Source organism: Chenopodium quinoa, unplaced genomic scaffold (assembly GCF_001683475.1).
Source record: "Chenopodium quinoa cultivar QQ74 unplaced genomic scaffold, ASM168347v1, whole genome shotgun sequence".
Taxonomy (NCBI): domain Eukaryota; kingdom Viridiplantae; phylum Streptophyta; class Magnoliopsida; order Caryophyllales; family Amaranthaceae; genus Chenopodium; species Chenopodium quinoa.
Window position 1 is genome coordinate 4744817 of NW_018743389.1, and position 22304 is coordinate 4767120.

Sequence of the window (22304 nt, forward strand, 5' to 3'; positions counted from 1 at the left end):
AAGCCATTTTTCTGAGGTGGGGCTTACCAAAGCCTGCTTGTAGGTTGTGGGTTCCTCATTCTCCAACAAGAAGATTTCGGAATCCTAAGTCAACAGAATATCAACAAATTGTTTGTTTCTGATTTTGCTAGACTTAAGTAGGAGAAACAATAGAAATATTCTCTTCAACTCTTTGAAGATTTTCGCAAGAATTAGATTCAAGTGGGACGATAGGAGTCTCGCTAGTTGAATTAGCTTGCTCCAACGCATGATTTGTCAAATTAGTTGACATATGTGCCCTATGCCTCTAACGTGGTGTTATCCACATCCATTTGTTGCTCGTCTCGAATTTCTTCGAGAACCACTTTACTCCCACTTGGCTTTTTAGAAAGAAATTCCTTTTCTAGAAAGACACCATCGCGAGTAACAAACACTTTGTTATCTTTGCGATTGTAGAAGTAATACCCTCTTGTTTCCTTGGGATAATCTACGAAGAAACATTTGTCTGATTTAGGGCTGATAAGTGCATAATATACCATATTTTTAGCCCTAATATTAGTCTTATAATTGTCTTTAGTTATTATTTTAGAAGTTTAACTAACTTTTATTATTTTAGTCGTATATTTATCTTCTATTAATTTTATTATTAAGTTGGTATAAATATTACTTAATATGTTTATTTTGTTAATTAGGAATTGTGTGGAGAAGCAAAAGAAGACAACAAACAAAAGGGCAATTAAAGAAAGCAGCAAGTAAACAAAAGAAAAATAAATAAATAAAATAAAAAGAAAGAAAGAAAGATCACGTGAAAGGGGTACAAAAGTAAGTAAGCAACATCAAACAAGTCAGGAAAAGGAAAGCTGAAAAGATAGAAATCTATCTTGCTTTCATGATAACCGAGGCCTCCAAAGTAACTCCATGTTTATCTTCAACAACCTCTTCAAAATTCAAGCAGAAACAAGAAGATGATGATTTATCCCAATTAAAGATTCTATCTTTTCATACCCGGAAAACGTAGGTTATTTTTTTGGGCTTATAAAAAAAGCCCCAATTAGCTCTTCAGAAACGCACAAGTTTTACTACGGAGCTTTCATCGGGAACTTGTGAGGCTTGGTGAAGTACGATTGATCTAAATTTGATAGACTAAGCGATACCGGAAGGTGAAGGGACAACTTAACGACAACAATCTAGCGGCGGCCGTTTGATTGTGGCTTAGTTATGAGTTCCCTTCACTCACTCTTAAACTCTTTCAATTTTGTGATTAATCTTGTTGCTTAAACTGAGTACGATGTAATTTGTCTTCAAATTTATGATATTTTTCCTGTTTCACCGTTTATACGCTGAGTTAAACGAGTATCAATGCTTTGGTTTGTGTGTTTAATTAATTCACATGATTATTTGTTCTTACATGTATGTTTAATTAATATATACTTGTGGTAGTGAATGATTGCTTGTATGGAGTAATTAGACTATACTAAATTATTACTTGACGCGGCGTTAATTGATAAATTAGAGGAAATAACTTAGTGATACTAGTTTGAGCGGGTCAAGTTTAGTATTGTTGAGTTTGTGAATTAGTTTAATAAAACCACTTTATTGGGGTACGTAGAAAGTATATTAGCAAGATTCTAATTTTAGTGAGCAACATATGTCAATTAGACTGCAGCGGTGATTTGTCTACCTAAATACTAAAATTGAGTATCGAAGGAAATTAAAAGGAGTGAAGTTTGGAGCTAATTTATATCGTTTTATCCTATGATCAAATTAATATACCAATGGTGGTTTGCTTGTTGTCTATTGTAAATAGTAGATTTATATTTAGTCTTGGTAGTTTAGTTATTAGATCACGATTTAAACCCCCCCCCCCAATCTCATGTACATAGTGTAAATAATACTCTATTATGTATATGGTTTATTTTTCGAGTTAGACTTTAAGTTTTAAGATTTGATTAATCTCCTCGTGGGATCGACCCTTACTTACCCTTTTTACTAGTTGTTAATATTTTTGAAGGTTAAGTTAGGAAAATAAATATTTAATTTTATACGGTAAACAACACGTATCAAATTTTGGCGCCGTTGCCGAGGAGATTAATTTTAGTTAATAAAAAGTTTAACTAATTTGCTATTGTTATTAATGAATATACACATATAGCTGACAATGACTTATAATATTATTACTGTAAGATGTCTATTTTGACTATGTCATAGTTCATTCATGTTTCAATTCACTCATGCCATATGTCATAGCTTTTCTAATTACTATATATGAACATGAGGTATGTGTGTTAGTGGCTTACCCAGTAGTATGCAATTTTTTTTTTTTTTTTTTTTTTTTTTTTTTCTAGTATAATGATTATGGTTGATTATTGCGGTTGTCATCTATTGTTGTTTGCTAGTATGATGATTGATGATGTCTCGTGAATTTAGCTTATTAACCAATGGAAATATAAATGATATGCTAATGAATCATAGTGATTATTACATGTTTACTGGCCAATTTTTATTAACTCATATAATAGTGGGTACAAAGACAAGAATATGTCATGTTTGCTTATCAGTTTTTTGCATGATATATACTTGTATCTTTGAGGTAATCGGGCTCCACCAATGAAAAATATCACCATATAGTTCATGTCTAGTAATTTTTGAATGAGCATTTTATGATCTTGCCCTTATTCTTGATGTTCTGTGTTTGATCAGATTATAATATTGCAAGAATTGTTCTTAACCCTCTGTTTTAGCATGTGTGGATCGGTCTAGCTGATGTATCATGCATGTATCATATGTCCTGGGAGTTTCCAGAAACATCTGACAGTGTATAAACTGGAATAAAAGATATTAGTTAATTTTGGTTTCTTGCACTTGAACTTTGAGTTATTAATCTACAGAAAAGTCCTATGAGATGATAAAGGTTGACAGGGTACATTAATGTTGGTAAACCTAGTCCTAAAATCAGGAAAGCCTATTTGCTGAATATGTTACATGCCAATTTGAACAGATTCTATCTTTACATGTTGTGTGATTTCAGTAGAAAAGTTTTTAGCTACATACTTAGGACTAGCAATTCATTACCTTATGCTTAATTGCTATTGAAGTGAGTATAATCAATGCCATAAGTCCATGACTACTGAACTTAACTGCCGTCTATGAATAATTATTCTTTGAATCCAGCAGCTTATAACTAGACAAAACTTATAGGGTAATGAGATATATGGTATATGTTTGCATTATAACTTAATTCTAGCCCTGGCACTAGCTCAATTTGAATATGAAATCAATTTTTGCTATAAAGATCCAAGTTAACAAAGTTTAGATATATAACTAACTTTCTGCCAGATTGCTAGTTTCTTTATATGAGGTTTAAATGCTAATGAAAGTGCAGTTTATTTATTGGTAGAAGATAGTTGCATCCAAATCATCTTATCTTGGCTACTAAAATTTCTGTCCAGTAATGGATTTTTAAAACTTCTGCTATAATATTTCAAGTCTTTCTCATAAGTTTTGTTTTTCTTTATAGGTGTATGAACGCGTATGATCCAGAAGCAAGACTTCAGCGCATAAGAGCATACATAGGCTTCCTAAACGAGGCTGAACCAGAGAAGCTGCTTCACATTTTCAGTGCTGAACCAACACTTGAAATAGAAGATCCATTACCGATTGAATACAAGAGCATGGCAGAGCGAACATTGAAGGAACAGGGAGCCCCAAGAACAGGAGAAGATCCTCTTTGCATTGTCTTTCTAGAGCTAGAGAATCCTCTAAAGCTGAATTCAGGTTTCCTTAATCTTCTCCCTAAATTATATGGGAATGCAGGTGAGAATCCTTATAGACACTTAAAAGAATTTAAGGTTGTATGCTCTTCCATGAATCTTGAAGGCATAGAACAAGAACATATTAGATTGCATGCTTTTCCTTTTTCTTTGCAAGATCCTGCTAAAGAGCGGCTATATGAGCAACTTTCACCTAGTTCTATTAATTCTTTGGCAGAAATGAAAAAAGTTTTTCTTGAAAGATTCTTTCCTGCGAGTCGTATTGGTTCTATTAGAAAGGAAATTTGTGGAATTAGGCAAAATAATAACGATTCTTCATATGAGTATTGGCAACGTTTTAACAGACTTTGTTCATCTTGTCCACAACACCAAATAAGTGAGCAACTGCTAATTCAATATTTTTATGAGGGGTTTTTACCTAATGAGAGGGGTATGATAGATGCATCTAATGGGGGGGGGGCATTAGTAGATAAAACACCAACTAAAGCTAGGAAGTTAATTTCTAATATGGCTCAAAATACTCAACAATTTGGCACTAGAAATGATGGTAAAAGAGTTAATGATGTGGACTTAAGTGGAATTAAAAGTCAATTACAAGAAAATGCTCAACAAATTGCTATTCTAACCACCTTAGTGTCTAAAATTGTTCCTGGCAATGAGTCTACAGCTAAAGTATGTGGTGTTTTGTTCTGATTTTTCTCATGCTACTGATGAATGTCCTTCTTTACAAAGTGAAGATGTCAATGCTTTAAATAATTTTCCTGGTCAATCTCAGAGGAAATACAACCCTTTTCTAATATTTATAATGAAGGTTGGCGTGACATCCTAACCTTAGGTATGGAACTAGACCACCATTTTCTCAATCTAATCAAACTAGGCCATTTGTTCAACATAATTCACAACAACAATCTGGTTCATCATTAGAGGATTTAGTGAAACAACTGACTACCCAAATTGGACAAGTTCATAGTCAAGGTGTCCAATATCAAAAGAAAACTGACACTCGCCTACATCACATAGATACTCAAATAGGTCAAATTAGCACTTTTCTTAGTAATTTGGAATCTCAACTTTTGAATAGGCTCCCCTCTCAAAAACTTTCCAATCCAAATGAACATGCTAAAGCTGTAACACTTAGGAGCGGTAAGGAGTTAAAGGAACCTAAAATAAAGAATAGATAATTAGAGAAAAAGGTAGAAGTCAGACCTAAGGATGTAGTTTGTGAAAGTAAGGAAAATCATGATAAAGGGAGTGAGAAAGAACCTATAGGGAAGGGTAATTCTGATGTGAACTTTGATGTACCCCCTTTCCCCTCTCGATTTGCTAAAGCTAAGAAAGAAGCCCTTGACAATGAAATACTTGAAACATTTAGGAAAGTTGAAGTGAATATCCCTCTTCTTGATGCTATTAAACAGATACCTAGGTATGCTAAGTTTCTAAAAGGGCTCTTTACTAACAAAAGGAACTTTAAGCCTTGTGAAAAGGTAAGAATGGATGAGAACATATCTGTTGTGATTCAAAAGAAACGTCCCCCAAAATGTAAAAACCCTGGCATGTTTTCTATCCCATGTAACATTGGTAACTCAAAATTTGAAAGATGCATGTTAGACTCAGGTGCCTCAATTAATGTCATGCCTAAATCTGTTTATGAAACTTTGAATATGAGTCCTTTGTCTGAAACTAATGTTGTTATCCAATTAGCTGATAGATCTAATGCATTTCCTATGGGAGTTTTGGAAGATGTACTTGTTCAAGTGAATGAACTAGTTTTTCCTGCTGATTTTTATGTGCTTGATATGGGTGATAAATCTGATAGTGTTCCTTTATTGTTGGGTAGACCTTTTCTAAAGACTTCCAAAACTAAAATTGATGTTCATGAAGGTAATTTGACTATGGAATTTGATGGCAAAATGATTAAAGTCAACATATTTGATGCTATGAAATACCCTAATGATATCAGTAATGTTAGTTCTATAGATTCATTTGATGCATGTGATTGGATGGCTCAGGATGTTTTTGATGAGTGGTGTGAAAATTTGTTTGAAAATGGTGTTTTTGATGATTTTAAGGAAATAGAGAGGATTGATTCTTTTGTGGCTTCTTCTAATAAGTCAAAATCTGATATATCTGTTGAATGTAAGTCGTGTTTGCCTTCTTCTGTACCTAAATCGATTCCTTCCATTATCAAAGCACCTGAATTAGAGTTGAAGCCCCTTCCTTATAATTTGAAATATGCTTATTTAGATGATAATAAGACTTTGCCTGTCATTATCTCAAACTCTTTAAATGAATCTCAAGAAACAAAATTGCTGACTATACTTAAAGAGTACAAAGCAGCCCTAGGATGGACTTTAGCAGACATAAAAGGCATTAGTTCTACCTTATGCATGCATAGAATTTATCTTGAAAAGAATGCTAAACCAACTAGAGAGGCTCAACGTAGATTAAATCCTTCAATGATGGAAGTAGTTAAAAAGGAGATTCTAAAATGGTTAGATGCAGGAGTGATATATACTATTTTCGATTCTCAATGGGTAAGTCCTATACATGTGGTTCCTAAAAAGAGTGGAATAACAGTTGTCGAAAATAATAAGGGAGAATTTGTCCCCACTAGAGTTTCTAATGGATGGAAAGTTTGTATTGAGTATTGGAAGCTTAATCAAGCTACCAGAAAAGACCATTTCCCTCTATAGATGTTAGAAAAACTTCCTGGACAATCTTTCTTCTGTTTTCTAGATGGTTATTCAGGTTACACACAAGTACCCATTGCCCCTGAAGATCAAGATAAAACCACTTTTACATGTCCTTTTGGCACATTTGCTTTTAGAAGAATGCCTTTTGGTTTATGTAATGCTCTAGGAACTTTTCAGAGATGTATGATGATCATATTTTCTGATTTGATTGAACAAGATATGGAAGTGTTTATGGATGACTTTACTGTTTTTGGTGATTCATTTGATAGATGTCTTCATGCTTTAACTCGTATTCTGAAGAGATGTGTTGAAACTAACCTTGTTTTGAATTTTGAAAAGTGTCATTTCATGGTACAACAAGGTGTGGTTCTTGGTCATATTGTAAGCGCTAAAGGTTTAGAGGTAGATAAACCTAAAATTCAGGTAATAAGTTCTTTGCCTTATCCTAAATTTGTTCATGAAGTTAGATCATTTTTAGGACATGCTGGTTTTTATAGGCGCTTTATAATGAATTTTTCAAAAATTGCTTCACCTTTATGTGCTTTGCTTGCTAAAGATGCTGTTTTTGACTTTAATGATGAATGTAAGAAAGCTTTTGATGATTTAAAAGCCAAGATGACAAGTGCTCCTGTAATTAGACCTCCTGATTGGTCGTTACCTTTTGAAATAATGTGCGATGCTAGTGATAAAACCATAGGAGTTGTGTTAGGTCAAAAGAAGGGTAAAGAGTTATGTGATACATTATTCTTTTAAATCACTTGATCCAGCCCAATGCAATTACACTGTGACTGAAAAAGAAATGTATGTTGTGATATTTGCTTTGGAAAAGTTTAGATCTTATTTGCTTGGTACTCATGTGATTGTTTATTTTGATCATGCGACTCTTAAATACTTGATAAATAAGAGTCACTCAAAACCTAAGTTGCTTAGGTGGATGCTTCAGTTACAAGATTTTGATTTAGAAATTAGGGATAAAAAAGGTGTTGAAAATCAAGTTACTGACCATTTGAGTAGGATTGTCCCTAGAGAAGATTGGCCTATGATAAGTGATTTTTTCCCCGATGAACAATTGCTTTCTTTATATCATGTTGAAACTCCTTGGTATGCCGATATGGTTAATTACTTAGTAACTAGGACGTTTCCCCTTTTTCTAACTAAGGATAAAAAGGATAAAATCAAATCTGACTCTAAATATTATCTTTGGGATGATCCATATTTGTGGAAGTTTTGTTTTTATCAAATGATAAGGAGATGTGTAGAGGACTCTGAATTTTCTTCGGTGTTGAATTTTTTTCATTCTCTGGAAGTTGGTGGCCACTTTGGACCTCAACGAACTGCCCTTAAAGTATTGCAATGCGGTTTATATTGGCCTATAGTATTCAAAGATGCTTACCTGTTTTGTGCATCGTGCGAGCAATGTCAGAAATCAGGTAATATTTCTAAAAGAAATGAAATGCCTCAACATGGAATCATAGTTTGTGGAATATTTGATGTATAGAGAATCGATTTTATGGGGCCTTTTCCTTCCTCTTTTGGTAATCTTTACATTGTGCTAGCTGTAGAATACGTTTCTAAATGGGTGGAAGCTAAAGCCACCGTAACTGATGATGCAAAAGCTGTTGTAAAATTTGTCAAAAGTCATATTTACAATGGTTTTCCAAAAGCCATAAAAAGTGATAGGGGAACCCATTTTTGCAACCAAACATTTGGCCCTCTTCTTGCAAAGTATCATGTAACACATAGAGTAGCCACTGCCTACCATCCCTAAACTAATGGGCTAGCTGAAGTTTCAAATAGGGAAATCAAATCCATCCTAGAAAAAATGGTGAATCCTAATAGGAAAGATTGGAGCCTTAGGTTAGATGATGCACTATGGGCTTATAGGACAGCTTACAAAACACCTATAGGAATGTTTCCATATCGCCTTGTCTTTGGTAAAGGATGTCACTTACCAGTAGAGCTAGAACATAAGTCTTATTGGGCTGTGAAACAGTGTAATATGGATTATGAACTTGCAAGGAAGCAAAGAAAACTTAGTCTACAAGAGTTAGAGGAAATCAGAATAAAGGCTTATGAAAATGCTCAGATTTATAAGAACAAAACTAAGGCTTTTTATGACAAAAGAATTGTTAAGACTAATTTCTCTGTGAGACAGAAAGTTCTTTTGTATAATGCTCGCCTTAAGCTATTTCCTGGAAAGCTTCGGTCTAGATGGCTGGGACCTGTTGTTATTACTAACATTTTTCCACATGGTGCAGTTGAAATAAAAAGTTTGGAAACTGATAAAGAGTTCAAAGTAAATGGTCACAGGTTAAAACCATACTATGAGTATAGATCTGCAGGGATGATTGAAGAAATCGAGCTTCAAATGGAATGATGACTGAAGTAGGTCGAGCTAACGACTCTAAACAGAAGCGCTACTCGGGAGGCAACCCATGGATGAATTTTGTTTTTTACTTTACTGGTTTTTTTTTTATTTTTTTATTTATTCATTTATTCTATTTTTCATAGTATAATGATAATTTTCTTTATTTGAGGCTTAGTTTTTTTTTATGTTGATCACAGGCTGTTATTTTCATTTACTAGGCATATTACCTCTACCCATTCTGGCAGCACACAAAATTCTTCTGTTTTCAAGACTCAAGACCCAGAGAAGGAACACGTTTGCTACTGACTGTGATTGTAAAAAAAATTCCCACAGCTTCACCAATAATCTAATATATATAAATAAAGTAGGCATTTTTAGAGAGCATTCGGCGCGCCACATAAGCAAAGGTATATTTTCGACCAATTAAAAATTAGATTTCTATTTTATTTTGGAATTATAAAAATTCGTTTGACACCTAAATAAAAGTGACGAATGAGACTTAAAAATTTTTGCCACGTAAGTAAAAACAACGAATATTGATTTATTAGGATTTAATTTATTTAAAAAATCAAAAATTATCTTTTATTATAACATAAATTTTGATAGTGTTTATGATAAGAAATAAAAATTAATTCCTTAATTATAATTAAATTAAAATTTGTGATATCTACCATTATAAATTGACACATCATACGACACCAACAAAATTTCGTATCAATACAAAACCAAACCAAGCAAATTTTGTATCATATTTACATTTTTTTTTTTTGAAAGATATCATATTATTGTCATATAACTAACAACAACGAATAAAATACAAAACAACAATAAATTAAGTCGCATTATAAATTACATTAAAAAAACAATTTACTTTTGTAATTGGCAATATCATTTTAATTAAATTATTATTTATTTATTTTTTTGTCTGAAATTATTAAATTGTAAAATAAATCAAATAATTATTAAAAAAACAACGAATAGTGATTTATTACGATTTAATTTATTTAAAAAACTAAAAATTATCTTTTTGAGAAAATCATCTTTAGATATAGGATTTATATATCTATCATTATAAGATAAATTTTGATAATATTTATAATAAGAAATAAAAAATCATTTATTATTATAATTAAATTACCATTATAAATTGATGCATCATACGACACCAATAAAATTTCGTATTAATTTAAAACCAAATCAAGCGAATTTTGTGTCATTTTATTAGGTCATCAATGGCTGGATAATTCTTAGCTTAATTTTTCAAATCCATGTTTAAGTGTATATTTGTGATTATTGCTTACATTGTGTTTATTTGGGATACTTAATGATTATATGTTTATGTTTTGTTTATTGAATTTTGTTTTTACATGCAGATCTAATTTAATCATAGAATTAAATTCGAGCAAAATAATTGGAAATAAAATCAAAGTACGAGTTTCTCGCCTGATGATCCTATTAGATGAGGAGGTATTATATCTTTATAAATCGTTTATATTTATTAAATTTTTCAATAAACATTTTAGTTTTTACTAATTAATTTTATATTAAATATATTGATTTATTTTATAAGACTATAAAGATTAATTTTGTATAATTTTTTTTTTCTAACATGTTCTATTTATCCAATTTTAAGTGCCCTATTTATTTATGTTTAAGTGCCCTTTATCACAAGAAATATACAAAATGATATATAGATTTGAGAGTTTAATTTCAAGTGTAAAAAACAACGAATAATAATTTAGAATTTAAATTATTTTTTATAAAAAAACAAATTATTTTTTCACATTAAAGATTCTATACTACTATGTAATCAATGAAATATCATATTTATAATTTTTTTTTGGAAAGATATCATATTATTTTTATATAACTAAAAACAACGAATAAAATACAAAACAACAATAAATATATTACTATAAAAAATTACATTAAAAGAATTATACTTTTTTAATAGGCAGTAACATATAAATTAAATTATTGTGTTTTTTTTTTGAAATTATTAAATAGTAAAATAAATTAAATAATTAAAAAAAAAACCTTAGAGTATATAGGAAAATATCTGATCTTGAGATTTATGTATGAAAAATCGTGCATCGCACGGGCTTTCATCTAGTAAAAAAATAATTGACACAATTAAACTTGGCATACATGTCAATACACTAATTTGATCATAGATATAAATGATTAATATTAATTAAAAAAAAAATAGTAGTGCTATATAAATTGTGAAAAATATCAAACGTGTTAATTATTTAGGAACGGATAGGATAACTAAATCCAACTGTAAAAACCTAATTAACTGATACCTAATTTATGGGTAATAAAATTAAACATCCACTTTCTTTTGACGATGAATGACGCTTGCACGAGTTATCTGACTCACTCCAATTTCATCTTACCTTTTTTTGACGGAATAAAGTAGTAAATCTAAGTTTCTATATAAATTGTATAAATATAAAATTGCACCACCTAAACTTAATGTTCTTCGATGAATATTAACAAGATTTTCTATTAGACTTTTCTTTTCTTTTTAATCATAATTACGTTCGATTTCAAGGGGTTTTTTTTTCACAATTATGATTGATTTTCAATCCACCTTTCCCTCGCCATTAAAATTACTCCAAAAAAAAAAAGGTACCTGAGAATTGAACGCAGTGTTATTAGCAGCAGGGGAATAAACATGATTAAACGGATGAATCGAAACATCGCCATTGATGTTTTGGTTGTATGTTTGATTAGAGAAGCCGAAATCATTAGGAAGATAATGATGATTACCATCACTCTTGCTTATTTTCATTCCTTTTTTTTTTCTTTGAAGGTTTCGACCTTGAACAGTTCTTTTATTTTATTAAAAGTGAAAAGTGAAAGTTTTGATCAAAAGAACTTAATACTCTATATAAGACTCTCCTAGCTGCAAGGAGAGTCTTATTAGGGTAAAAGTTGGACTTTTAACTTGTATTGACTTCCACTTTTCTATCTTTTTAAAAGACCCTTTAATTTGTCTCAAACATAAAGATTCTCATTTGATTATGTACATTTGGTTAATGTACATCTTTTGACTTTTGAATATATATATATATTTTTTATCTTTCCTTAAAAACTAAAATGACCCCCAAAATCTTTACTGAGTAATTTTCGTGGCAAGAAAATAGTTGCATGCAAAGTGAAATATTTTTGGACATGTAAAATGAGACACTTATATTATTTTATTTTTGCTAATTTCGAGCTCAATTTGGACCCTTAAGAGCTAAAATGACTCCCTAAAACCTTAACGGAATATTTTTCGGCACGCAAATCAAGAAAAAATACTTTAATGTGGCCACTAACGAACCCTAACAAAAAATGTAAGTGGTAGAAAAATCTATTTTTTTGTTCTTGGTGGTAGTAAAATAAAAAAAAAAAATTAGATGGGTAGCAAAAATCAAAATATAGTGCTTTTTAGTAGTAGTAATAGTCAAAATTATCAAATATTTAATATACATCTGACTTATTTAAAAGTTTGTGTTTTATTAATTATTAACATATTATAACTTTGATTTTTATAAAAGCAATTGTTAGGATGATGACCAAATTAAACAAGACCTATATATATGTAATTGTGTGTGTTTTTTTAGAAGGTTTTACGTAAGACCGGACTCATCGCGAGTCCAATATGTCTGATAATAATATTCTAATATCTAACATTAATAATCTAATATTCTAATATATGACAATAATATTCTAATATCAGACAATAATATTCTAATATGTGACAATAATATTATAATATACGACAATAATATTCTAATATCTAACATTTGTAATCTTCATTTATATTTTTAGGGGCTTAATTATTCATTTTCATATCTCTCTTCCTCTCTCCTTTGATTACTTCTTCTCCATTCATCTCTCCTTCACCAGTGACCCTCTTCTTTCATGGTACAATACTTTCTCTCTTCTCAACCCTCAGATTTCACATCATCTCTAACTAGCACTAACAATTCATCCCTGTCCGACACCGTACCGGCTTTCTCCTCCAAACTCACACTCAAAGCTCTCCTCGACTTAATCAATGCAGCACGAGGAATCAAAATATTCCTCAATGCCACAACAGTAGCAATAAACGCCGCCTCAGGCTTCCTACTAACTCCGCCTCCGAAAATCGACAAATTCCGCACATTCTGCGGCGGAATCGGTGGTCTTCTACTAGAACTTCTAGCAAATTCAATTCTGCTCGGCAGTGATGGAGGCGGCATCGGCTTTGGCTTTGATGGTCTCGAGGTTCGCTTAGAGGTCGCGAATGTAAGAATCTGCCTTCTTTGTCACCTCAAAAGTGTTGCCAGAGGCTTTGAATCACTCGAATTCATCTTCAAAGAGGAATGACGACATGATTAGGGAGTGTTGTGCAAAATTGGGATAAGTGTATTTGTGTAGGCGGACTCACGATGAGTCCGTTCTATACAAATTTATTTGGTTTTTTTTATTTTATTATTTATTTATTATTATTTAATATAGATAAATAATACTCCGTTTTGAATAAAAGCATCATCCAATGATACACTTCCTAATAGAGATTTAGAGTACAGTATAACCAAAATAAGGTTAGGCACTCCAAAAAGATCCTAGAAATGGGTTCAAGCTTGACAGACCAAATCGGGAAAACTCTTTCTTTTCCTTTTTCTTTTTACTTACATATTTTGATACAAAATATAAAATATTATATATTTTGTATATGATGTATATACAACCCATTTCATTAATTCATTGAAATCCAACACTTCAGTGGATTTCATTTCATTTATCATTTAGTTCAGTTTTAATTTCAGTTTTTTTTTTTGTAAAATCGAATATATATATATATAAATAGAAATAAAGAAAGGAGTCTTTATGTCGCGTTACCGAGGGCCTCCAACATAACATATACGTAGTATTGCCTTATATATAGGATACTTGGTAATACTTGTATTTTGAACTCTAAGAATATTTTCCTAGTGGTCCATCAAGCCTGCCACTTATTTAATATAATTTTTCTGTTAAGTTATTAATTCTAGTATTTCTTTTGTCACTCAATAAAATATTCATTTGTCTTTTACACGCATATTGAAGATGACAATAATTAAAATTAGCTAGTGTAGTTTCATTATATTGATTGAAGGTTGATATAAAAAACAAAATACCAAGATTTGATTGATTTATTAAAAATGTTGCAGGGTAAAAGAATGAACTAGTAGAGTACTAAGCTAGAGTTTGGTTGATTAAAAATTGCATAACGACATTGTTTAAAGCACATGATGGCGAATATCATTTTGGAATTCTTTATATTGTACGTTAACTGGTTAAGGGATATTAATAATACCAACAAGGCAACTACAAAAATATCTCAACTACAAACAAAAATACAATTTCCCAACATAGAACTGTAGCTTATTTAAATTTGTTACAAGTTATTTTTTTATTAATTTTTTTTTAATTTTTTTTATTTAATTAAATTTTATTAGTGGTATTTTATAAATTCAAATGGTAAAATCAAGTCATTATATAAGTCATATGTTATATTAGGTCAACAAAATTTCGTATTAATACAAAATCAAACCAAGCAAATTTTGTGTCATTAATTTTGTGTCAGTTATATTAGGTAATCAATGGCTGGGTTATTGTTAGCCTAATTTTGAAAACCCATTTTAAATGTATATTTGTGATTATTGTTACTTAAATTGTGTTTATTGGTATACTTAATGATTATATGTTTATATTTTGTTTACTGAATTTTGTTTTTACATGCAAATCTAATTTAATCAGAGAATTATATTCGAGCAAAAATCTGTAGAACATCAAAGTACGAGTTTCTCGCCTAATGATCCTATAGGATGAGGAGGTATTATATCTTTATAAATCGTTTACATTTATTAAACCTTTTAATGAACCTTTTAATTTTTATCAATTAAATTTATGATTAAAACAAATTTTTTGTGATTTAGGTAGCTTTATAAAATGAAGATCCAAGATGATGAAGCGGCGTAGAAGCACAATAGATGAATGTAGACCTGACCAATGCAACAATGAGACAGAAAGCATCTCACATGTTCAAACAACAGAACGTCTCAAGAAACCAGTTAAGTTTCTCCTCCTCTCCTATTTATTTATTAATTCTTCTTCTTCTTCTTCTTCTTCTTTTCTTTTATCGAGGACGATTGAAAAGTTTAAGTGGGGGGGGGGACAACTGTTGTTTTCTATATTTTGGATGTTGGGATGTTAGGCTGGGTTACAAGTTTGAAAATAGCAACAAAATGTTGTTTGATTATGCCCATTTTTAGGGGAGATGCTGTCAATTTTTTAGATATTGAAAATTTTGAACTAATAGCAGTAAAGTAAAAAAAAAAAAATGTTTGTTTCCTCCAAACTTCTTGATAACTTACACTCTGGGCTTGTGTCGTTTCTCCCTTAAATTGCAACTAATCCATGTTTTGAAAATAATTTAGGCAATTAAAACATTTTATACGCCACATCAACCAAAAAGCCTATCCCTGTTATTTTCCATGAATAAATCACAAATGTACCTCTAATTACAAGTCAAATAATTAACCTTCTGAAATTAGTAGAGCATATTAAAGTGTAATGTAAAAATGGTTGATATTCAGTGGTGATATAGTACTATAAAGTGAAAGTTTCAATATAAGGCTCTGCGTATCAATGACTGGGATATGTGTCAACTAATTCACATATTAGTATTTAAAAAAAAAAAAAAAAATTCAAACCCAGTTATGTACGTGTGATGTTTCTATCTCTTGCTTGAGTACTTCGAGTAAGTAGATCCTTAGGGGAATCTTAAAGCTTAGTGCCTTGGACCAACTGGACCGGGAGCCACTGGTCGAACACTCGCTACATGAACTATTCAACAGAGATTGAACATTAAGAGTCATGAAACTAAAAATCAAAAAATTAAAAAAAAAAAAGAAGAAAAATGAAAAAGAGAAAAAAAAAGAAGGGGGCAGTGTACATAAAAGTTCAGTGTGCACTCAAAAAATATTTGTTATGAGGAATATTTGATCTTATTTGGTAGGAATCATACTATGCTCTACTAATTTTATAGAATATTACCACCACAATCCCATAATTATTGTCATATCCTTCATTTACCTAAACCCCCATGATATCCTTGAAAAGTCCTAACGATTTGAGACATGCAAATTGGTTTAAAGAGGTAAGAAATGATAAAAGTCAATCAACCAAGTTGTTAAGTTATATTGGAGAAACTTTTATAAACATGTGTTTTAAAATTGTTTACTGCTATTTAGTTGAAAATTTGTAAATAACAGACTTTGTGGGTATGTCTTCTGCAAACCCTCACAAGACCGTACTCGTCCTCTAGGGGGAACTTAGGGGTTTAAATGGCTTGTTGCACGTGCTAAGTGTAACCGTGATTCCTACGACGGTGAGTTAGGTTTATTGCTTTTATAGGTTAGTTTTATTTAGTTTGTTCGAGGGCGACCAAACACTAAGTGTGGGGGATTTTGATAAGTGCATAATATACCATATTTTTAGCCCTAATATTAGTCTTATAATTGTCTTTTAGTTATTATATTTGAAATTTAACTAACTTTTATTATTTTAGTCGTATATTTATCTTCTATTAATTTTATTATTAAGTTGGTATAAATATTATTTAATATGTTTGTTTTGTTGATTAGGATTTGTGTGGAGAAGCAAAAGAAGACAACAAACAAAAGGGCAATTAAAGAAAGCAGCAAGTAAACAAAAGAAAAAAAATAAAAAGAAAGAAAGAAAGATCACGTGAAAGGGGTACATAAGCAAGCAAGCAACATCAAACAAGTCAGGAAATGGAAAGTTAAAAAGATAGAAATCTATCTTGCTTCCGTGATAACCGAGGCCTCCAAAGTAAATCCATGTTTATCTTCAACAACCTCTCTGAAATTCAAGTAGAAACAAGAAGATGAAGATCTATCCCAATTCAAGATTGTATCTTTTCATACCCGGAAAACATAGGTTATTTTTTTAGGCTTATAAAAAAAGCCCCAATTAGCTCTTCCGAAACACACAAGTTTTACTACGAAGCTTTCATCGGGAATTTGTGAGGCTTGGTGAAGTACGGTTGATCCAAATTTGATAGACTGAGCGATACCGGAAGGTGAAGGGACAACTTGACGGCAACAATCTAGCGGCGACCGTTTGATCGTGGCTTAGTTATGAGTTCCCTTCACTCACTTTTAAACTCTTTCAATTTTGCGATTAATCTTATTGGTTAAACTGAGTACGATGTAATTTGTCTTCAAATTTATGATTTTTTTTTTCTGTTTCACTGTTTATAGGTTGAGTTAAACGAGTATCAATGCTTTGGTTTGTGCGTTTAATTAATTCACATGATCATTTGTTCTTGCATGTATGTTTAATTAATCTATACTTGTGGTAGTGCACGATTGCTTGTATGGAGTAATTAGACTATACTAAATTATTACTTGACGCGACGTTAATTTATAATTTAGAGGAAATAACTTAGTGATACTAGTTTGAGCGGGTCAAGTTTAGTATTGTTGAGTTTGTGAATTAGTCTAATAAAACCAGTTTATTGGGGTAGAAAGTATATTAGCAAGATTCTAATTTTAGTGAGAAATATATGTCAAATAGACCGCGCCGGTAATTTGTCTACCTAAATACTAAAACTGAGTATTGAAGGAAATTAAAAGGAGTGAAGTTTGGAGCTAATTTATATCGTTTTATCCTATGATCAAATTAATATACCAATGGTGGTTTGCTTGTTGTTTATTGTAAATAGTAGATTTATATTTAGTCTTGGTAGTTTAGTTATTAGATCACGATTTAAAACCCCCCAATCTCATGTACATGGTGTGAATAATACTCTACTATGTATATGGTTTATTTTTTCGAGTTAGACTTTAAGTTTTAAGAGTTGATTAATCTCCTCGTCAGATCGACCCTTATTTACCCTTTTTACTAGTTGTTAATATTTTTGAAGGTTAAGTTAGGAAAATAAATATTTAATTTTATACGGTAAACGACACATATCAAGGGCCTAGTTTGTCGCCTTGTAAATGTTTTACATAGGCTTCACAACCCCAAATCTTGAGAAAAGATAACTTTGGAACCTTTCCATTCCACATCTCATATGGTGTCTTTTCAACTGGTTTGGACGGGCTTCTGCTTAGTACTTTTGCAGCTGTTTCTAATGCGAATCCCCAGAATGATATGTGAAGATCAGTAAAGTTCATCATGGATCGAACCATGTCTAACAAGGTTCGATTCCTCCTTTCTAACACACCATTTAACTGTGGTGTTCCTGGAGGAGTTAATTGTGAAATTATTCCACAATCCCTCAAATGATCATCAAAATCTTGAGTCAAATATTCATCACCATGATCAAATCGTAGTGCTTTAATTGTCTTCCCAAGTTAATTTTGTACTTCATTATGGAATTCTTTGAACTTTTCAAAGGCTTACGACTTGTGCTTCATTAAGTAGATATAACCAAAACTACTTAAATCATCAGTAAAAGTAATGAAGTAGCTAAACTCACCTCTAGCTTTTGAACTCATTGGTCCACACACATCTGTATGTATGAGTCCTAAAAGGTCACTAGCTCTTTCACCTATTCCTGTAAAAGGTGACTTGGACATTTTACCTAACAAGCATGACTCACAATTTTCAAATGATTCATAATCAAATGATGAAAGGAGTCCATCCTTTTGTAATTTCTAGATGCGCAATTGGTTAATATGACCTAACCTACAATGCCATAGGTAAGTTGGGTTTGAACCATCTGTTCGTTGTTTTTTGGGATCAATGTTATAGACATGGGTTGTATAATCTAATGTATATAAACCATTAACCAATTTTAAACTAGCATATAACATATTATTCCTTGAAATAAAACAACATTTGTTTTTAATTTCAAAAGAAAAACCTTTAGTATCTAAAACCTCAGTATCTAAAACAGGAACTGAAACAATGTTTTTAGTAATCGCAGGAACATAATAACAGTTATTAAGAACTATAACGAGTCCAGATGGGAGCTTGAGTTCATAGCTTCCAATAGCAAGTGCAGCAAAATTTGCTCCATTTCCTACTCGAAGCATCATCTCTCCCTTTGCTAGCCTTTTACTCACTCTTAAACCCTGCATGTCATTAACAATGTGAGCACCACAACTGGTCTCGAATACCCATGTGGAAGAGGAAGTAAGGTTAATTTCTACAACATAAACATTAGGTAACTCCTTACCTTCCGTTTTCAACGGCATGTTGTGGGGACATCCTGGTAAGTGGTAAGACCACCTATCGCAATAGAAGCACTGACTTCCTTCTTTCTTCAATTACTCCTCTGTGTGGTTGATCAATAAATCGATAAGCGTGACTGTAGAGCCTTCATCATCATGAATTAGCTAGACGAGATCAAATCCAACATGGAGTGAAAACATAATAGTGTCATGAGCAAAGTCATCATAAAAGGTAGCTAGGATATCCATCCAATTTAGTAACTCAATCAGTTCCTTGACATAGGTCCTAACTGACTGACCAGGTATGAGTTTCTTAGCCATTATCATACAATGAATATTGTAAGTCTCAAACCTTACACTGTCAATCTAGGAGTAATATACCGTGGGAATCGAATCAACAATTTCCTTGACATTCTTGTCAATGATGCCTCCACTTCCTAATGCCCCTATGCCACCTCTATAGATAGCATGTAGGCATTCTCGCAGTAAGGTTGGCTCATAATCCTTAAACCTTCTCTTCCAAAAAATTGGAAAAGAGGCTAACATGAGATTCCTGACTTTCTCTCCATTTGAAACATCTTTCGCATGCCTTTCAGGAGTTAACCCCACTATGAATCTGCTTAGAATGGGAATGTACAATTGAGCTTCGAGCTTGTGGCTGTTAAGAACATTTCTTAGCTCATTTTCCCAATCCTTGAAATTTTTGAGATTTAGCCTTGTTTCAATTTGGTTGGCAAGTTAGTGTTGTCGTTAAAGCTATTCATCTACAAACAAAAATAAGGCAAAGTTCAATAATTATGTTTAATAAAATTTAAAGCACCATAAGCGAATTAAATATGTTACTTTAAAACACTTTATTCAATATTAAATGATCCCAATTGAATTAAGTGATTCCAAGATCCTTTATTTGTGTAATAATTGACCGGACTGAGGCCCTACCATCAAGCATTACATTTTCAAGGTAAGTAAACTCTTTACTAATTACAACTCTTGTAACTCTTGGTTGAATAATTACCCATCACATGTTTAATTATTACCCTTTGCTTCAAGGTTCTAAACGCTTTAGGTAACCTTGTTGAGCACAACCAATTAAATGTGTAAAACGTGATTTACCTCAAATTACCTAAGATAACAAGTGACACCCTGCGGAGGCAGACCTAAATTACCTAAGAAAACTAATAAAACAAAATGCTCCTACTTGAACCTTCATGGATCTCATCCACCTTGCTTCTTTGGGCCTTTACTCCATTGGCTTCTTGGATTAACTGCAACCTATAATACTATTCTATTCTATCTACTACTTAAATAAAATAAAATAAATTACAAAAATACTTACGGTACACAGACCGTATTTAGATTACAAAAATATGTCACGATGCGCAGATCGTATTTAGAATCTATGGGCCATACTAGTCTATATACAACAAAAAATAATATCATATATTATAAAAATTGCCATATAATAAATTACTCAACATGCTTTCCTAAATTACAATATTAAATGTTCATATTAAGGAAACGTGGTACCTAAATATCTCATATTTTAAAATTGTAATTAGATAATATCGTATATCATTCATGACCAATTATAAAATATCATTATATTTTAATTTAGGTATGAGATAGAATCAAATCTTATTTTAATCAGGAAAGATAAATCATATTTATTCTCCATGATTATCCTAACTAATTTAGGAGATTCTATTCTAATTACTCAGCCAATCACATAATTTTAAATCAATTATATCCTAAAATAATTATGGGATAATCTCATTATTTAATCAATTATTATCCACATAGAATCTTTTGCTCAAAATATCTAACATATTTATCAAAATTAACAACTTTAATTTTGACAATTATTTTCAAAATTAAAATTTGATTTTAAAATCTTAATTTTTTTAAAAAAATAATTTTTTTTATTGAAATCTGCGCCAGCTCCTGTAGTGTGGCCAACCGAAGCCAGCCACGGTGGCCGTACACCGTCAGGTGTATGCTGTAAGCAGCGACGCGCTACAGCAGCAGTGCCACGCAACTGTTGCACGGTGCTGATGTTGTTGCCTTTGCTGACCGGACCTGCTTCCCGCCCCCGACCCTCCCTCTTGCACCACCACCTGCGCAGCCAGCGTGGCTGCACCACCTAGCCGCGGCTGCCGCCCAAAATAGCCCCAAAAACATTTTTTTTTATTTTGAGATTTAATTTAATTATACAACACTTGTTATAATTAAATTAAATTGGTCCAATTAATTTTAAAAGTAAATCACATTCAATCTCAAAATAAGGGTTCTTCATGAAATTAATTCCCAATTCAATTTAACACTTAAATTAAATAATTGATCATGCAAAATTCATAGTTTATACATGAAATTCGAAATAATCAAAAACCACAGCACAAAATTAAAATTTTAGGGTTAGGGTTTCAAAATTTTCGAATAATGGTTTGGGGGGTCGAATTTTTCGAATAAAAGGGGAAAAAATTCGGTCCAATTCTAGGCTAAATTCTAGCCAAATAAATCAACTTTAATTATTCCATATGTTAAATCACATTTAAAATAATAATTGACCCATAAATAAATTATTCTCCCACTTAATTGAATTAAAATTTGTGGGCATCAAAGAATTATAATCAATATGTGTACATGCATTAGGCTAACTGATACCACTGTAGGACTTTAGATACTATAAGCGGAATTGCATAAATCATATTCATAAGCATCTAATAACCAAGATCTTTGCATAACACATAAAGAACATATAATTATACCTTTGAAGCGTGATTCCACGAGTGATCGAGCAAGAACAATAAGGATAACTAGAACCCCAAACGTGATTCCTCTACTTGGTCCACGGGCAAGAATTGAACCTCCACTAATGCTAGTTAGTTGTGATTGAAGCCTTTCAATCAACCTTCTACGGAGAGGAGAGGAACGAACAAGCCACGAACCACCACACCACCATCGAGCACCACCTTGGCCAGCGTCCGTACCATACGGCGAGGAGGAGGAGAGAGAGAGGGGCGTGCGTGAGAGAGAGAGATTAGGGTTAGGGACTTTGGTTGTTGCTTCACAATTCACTGTATGGGTAAATTATGACTTGTCATCAAAACCTTGGCAAGGACTCTATTTATATATCTCATACATATCTAGAGTCCATGTGAAGCCCAAACTCCTTATCCAATCCAATCTACTCTAGCCTACTACTCACATGGCTTGTCATTACCTGATGAGGCCTATTAATGGGCTTCATACTTGTTTAATTCAATACCCT

The 22304-nt window shown here is 31.8% G+C and overlaps 1 protein-coding gene across 1 annotated transcript; it reads left to right on the plus strand.

Moving 5' to 3' along the window:
• Positions 1-662: 662 nt before the first annotated feature.
• LOC110738471 lies at positions 663-17201 on the plus strand. The gene is made up of 6 exons (XM_021918880.1): positions 663-1194; positions 3497-9217; positions 10184-10277; positions 14589-14664; positions 14768-14901; positions 16478-17201. Exon 2 carries the CDS (start codon positions 5240-5242, stop codon positions 6440-6442), a length of 1203 nt encoding a protein of 400 aa, XP_021774572.1. The 5' UTR covers positions 663-1194; positions 3497-5239; the 3' UTR covers positions 6443-9217; positions 10184-10277; positions 14589-14664; positions 14768-14901; positions 16478-17201.
• The last annotated feature ends 5103 nt before the right edge of the window (positions 17202-22304 follow it).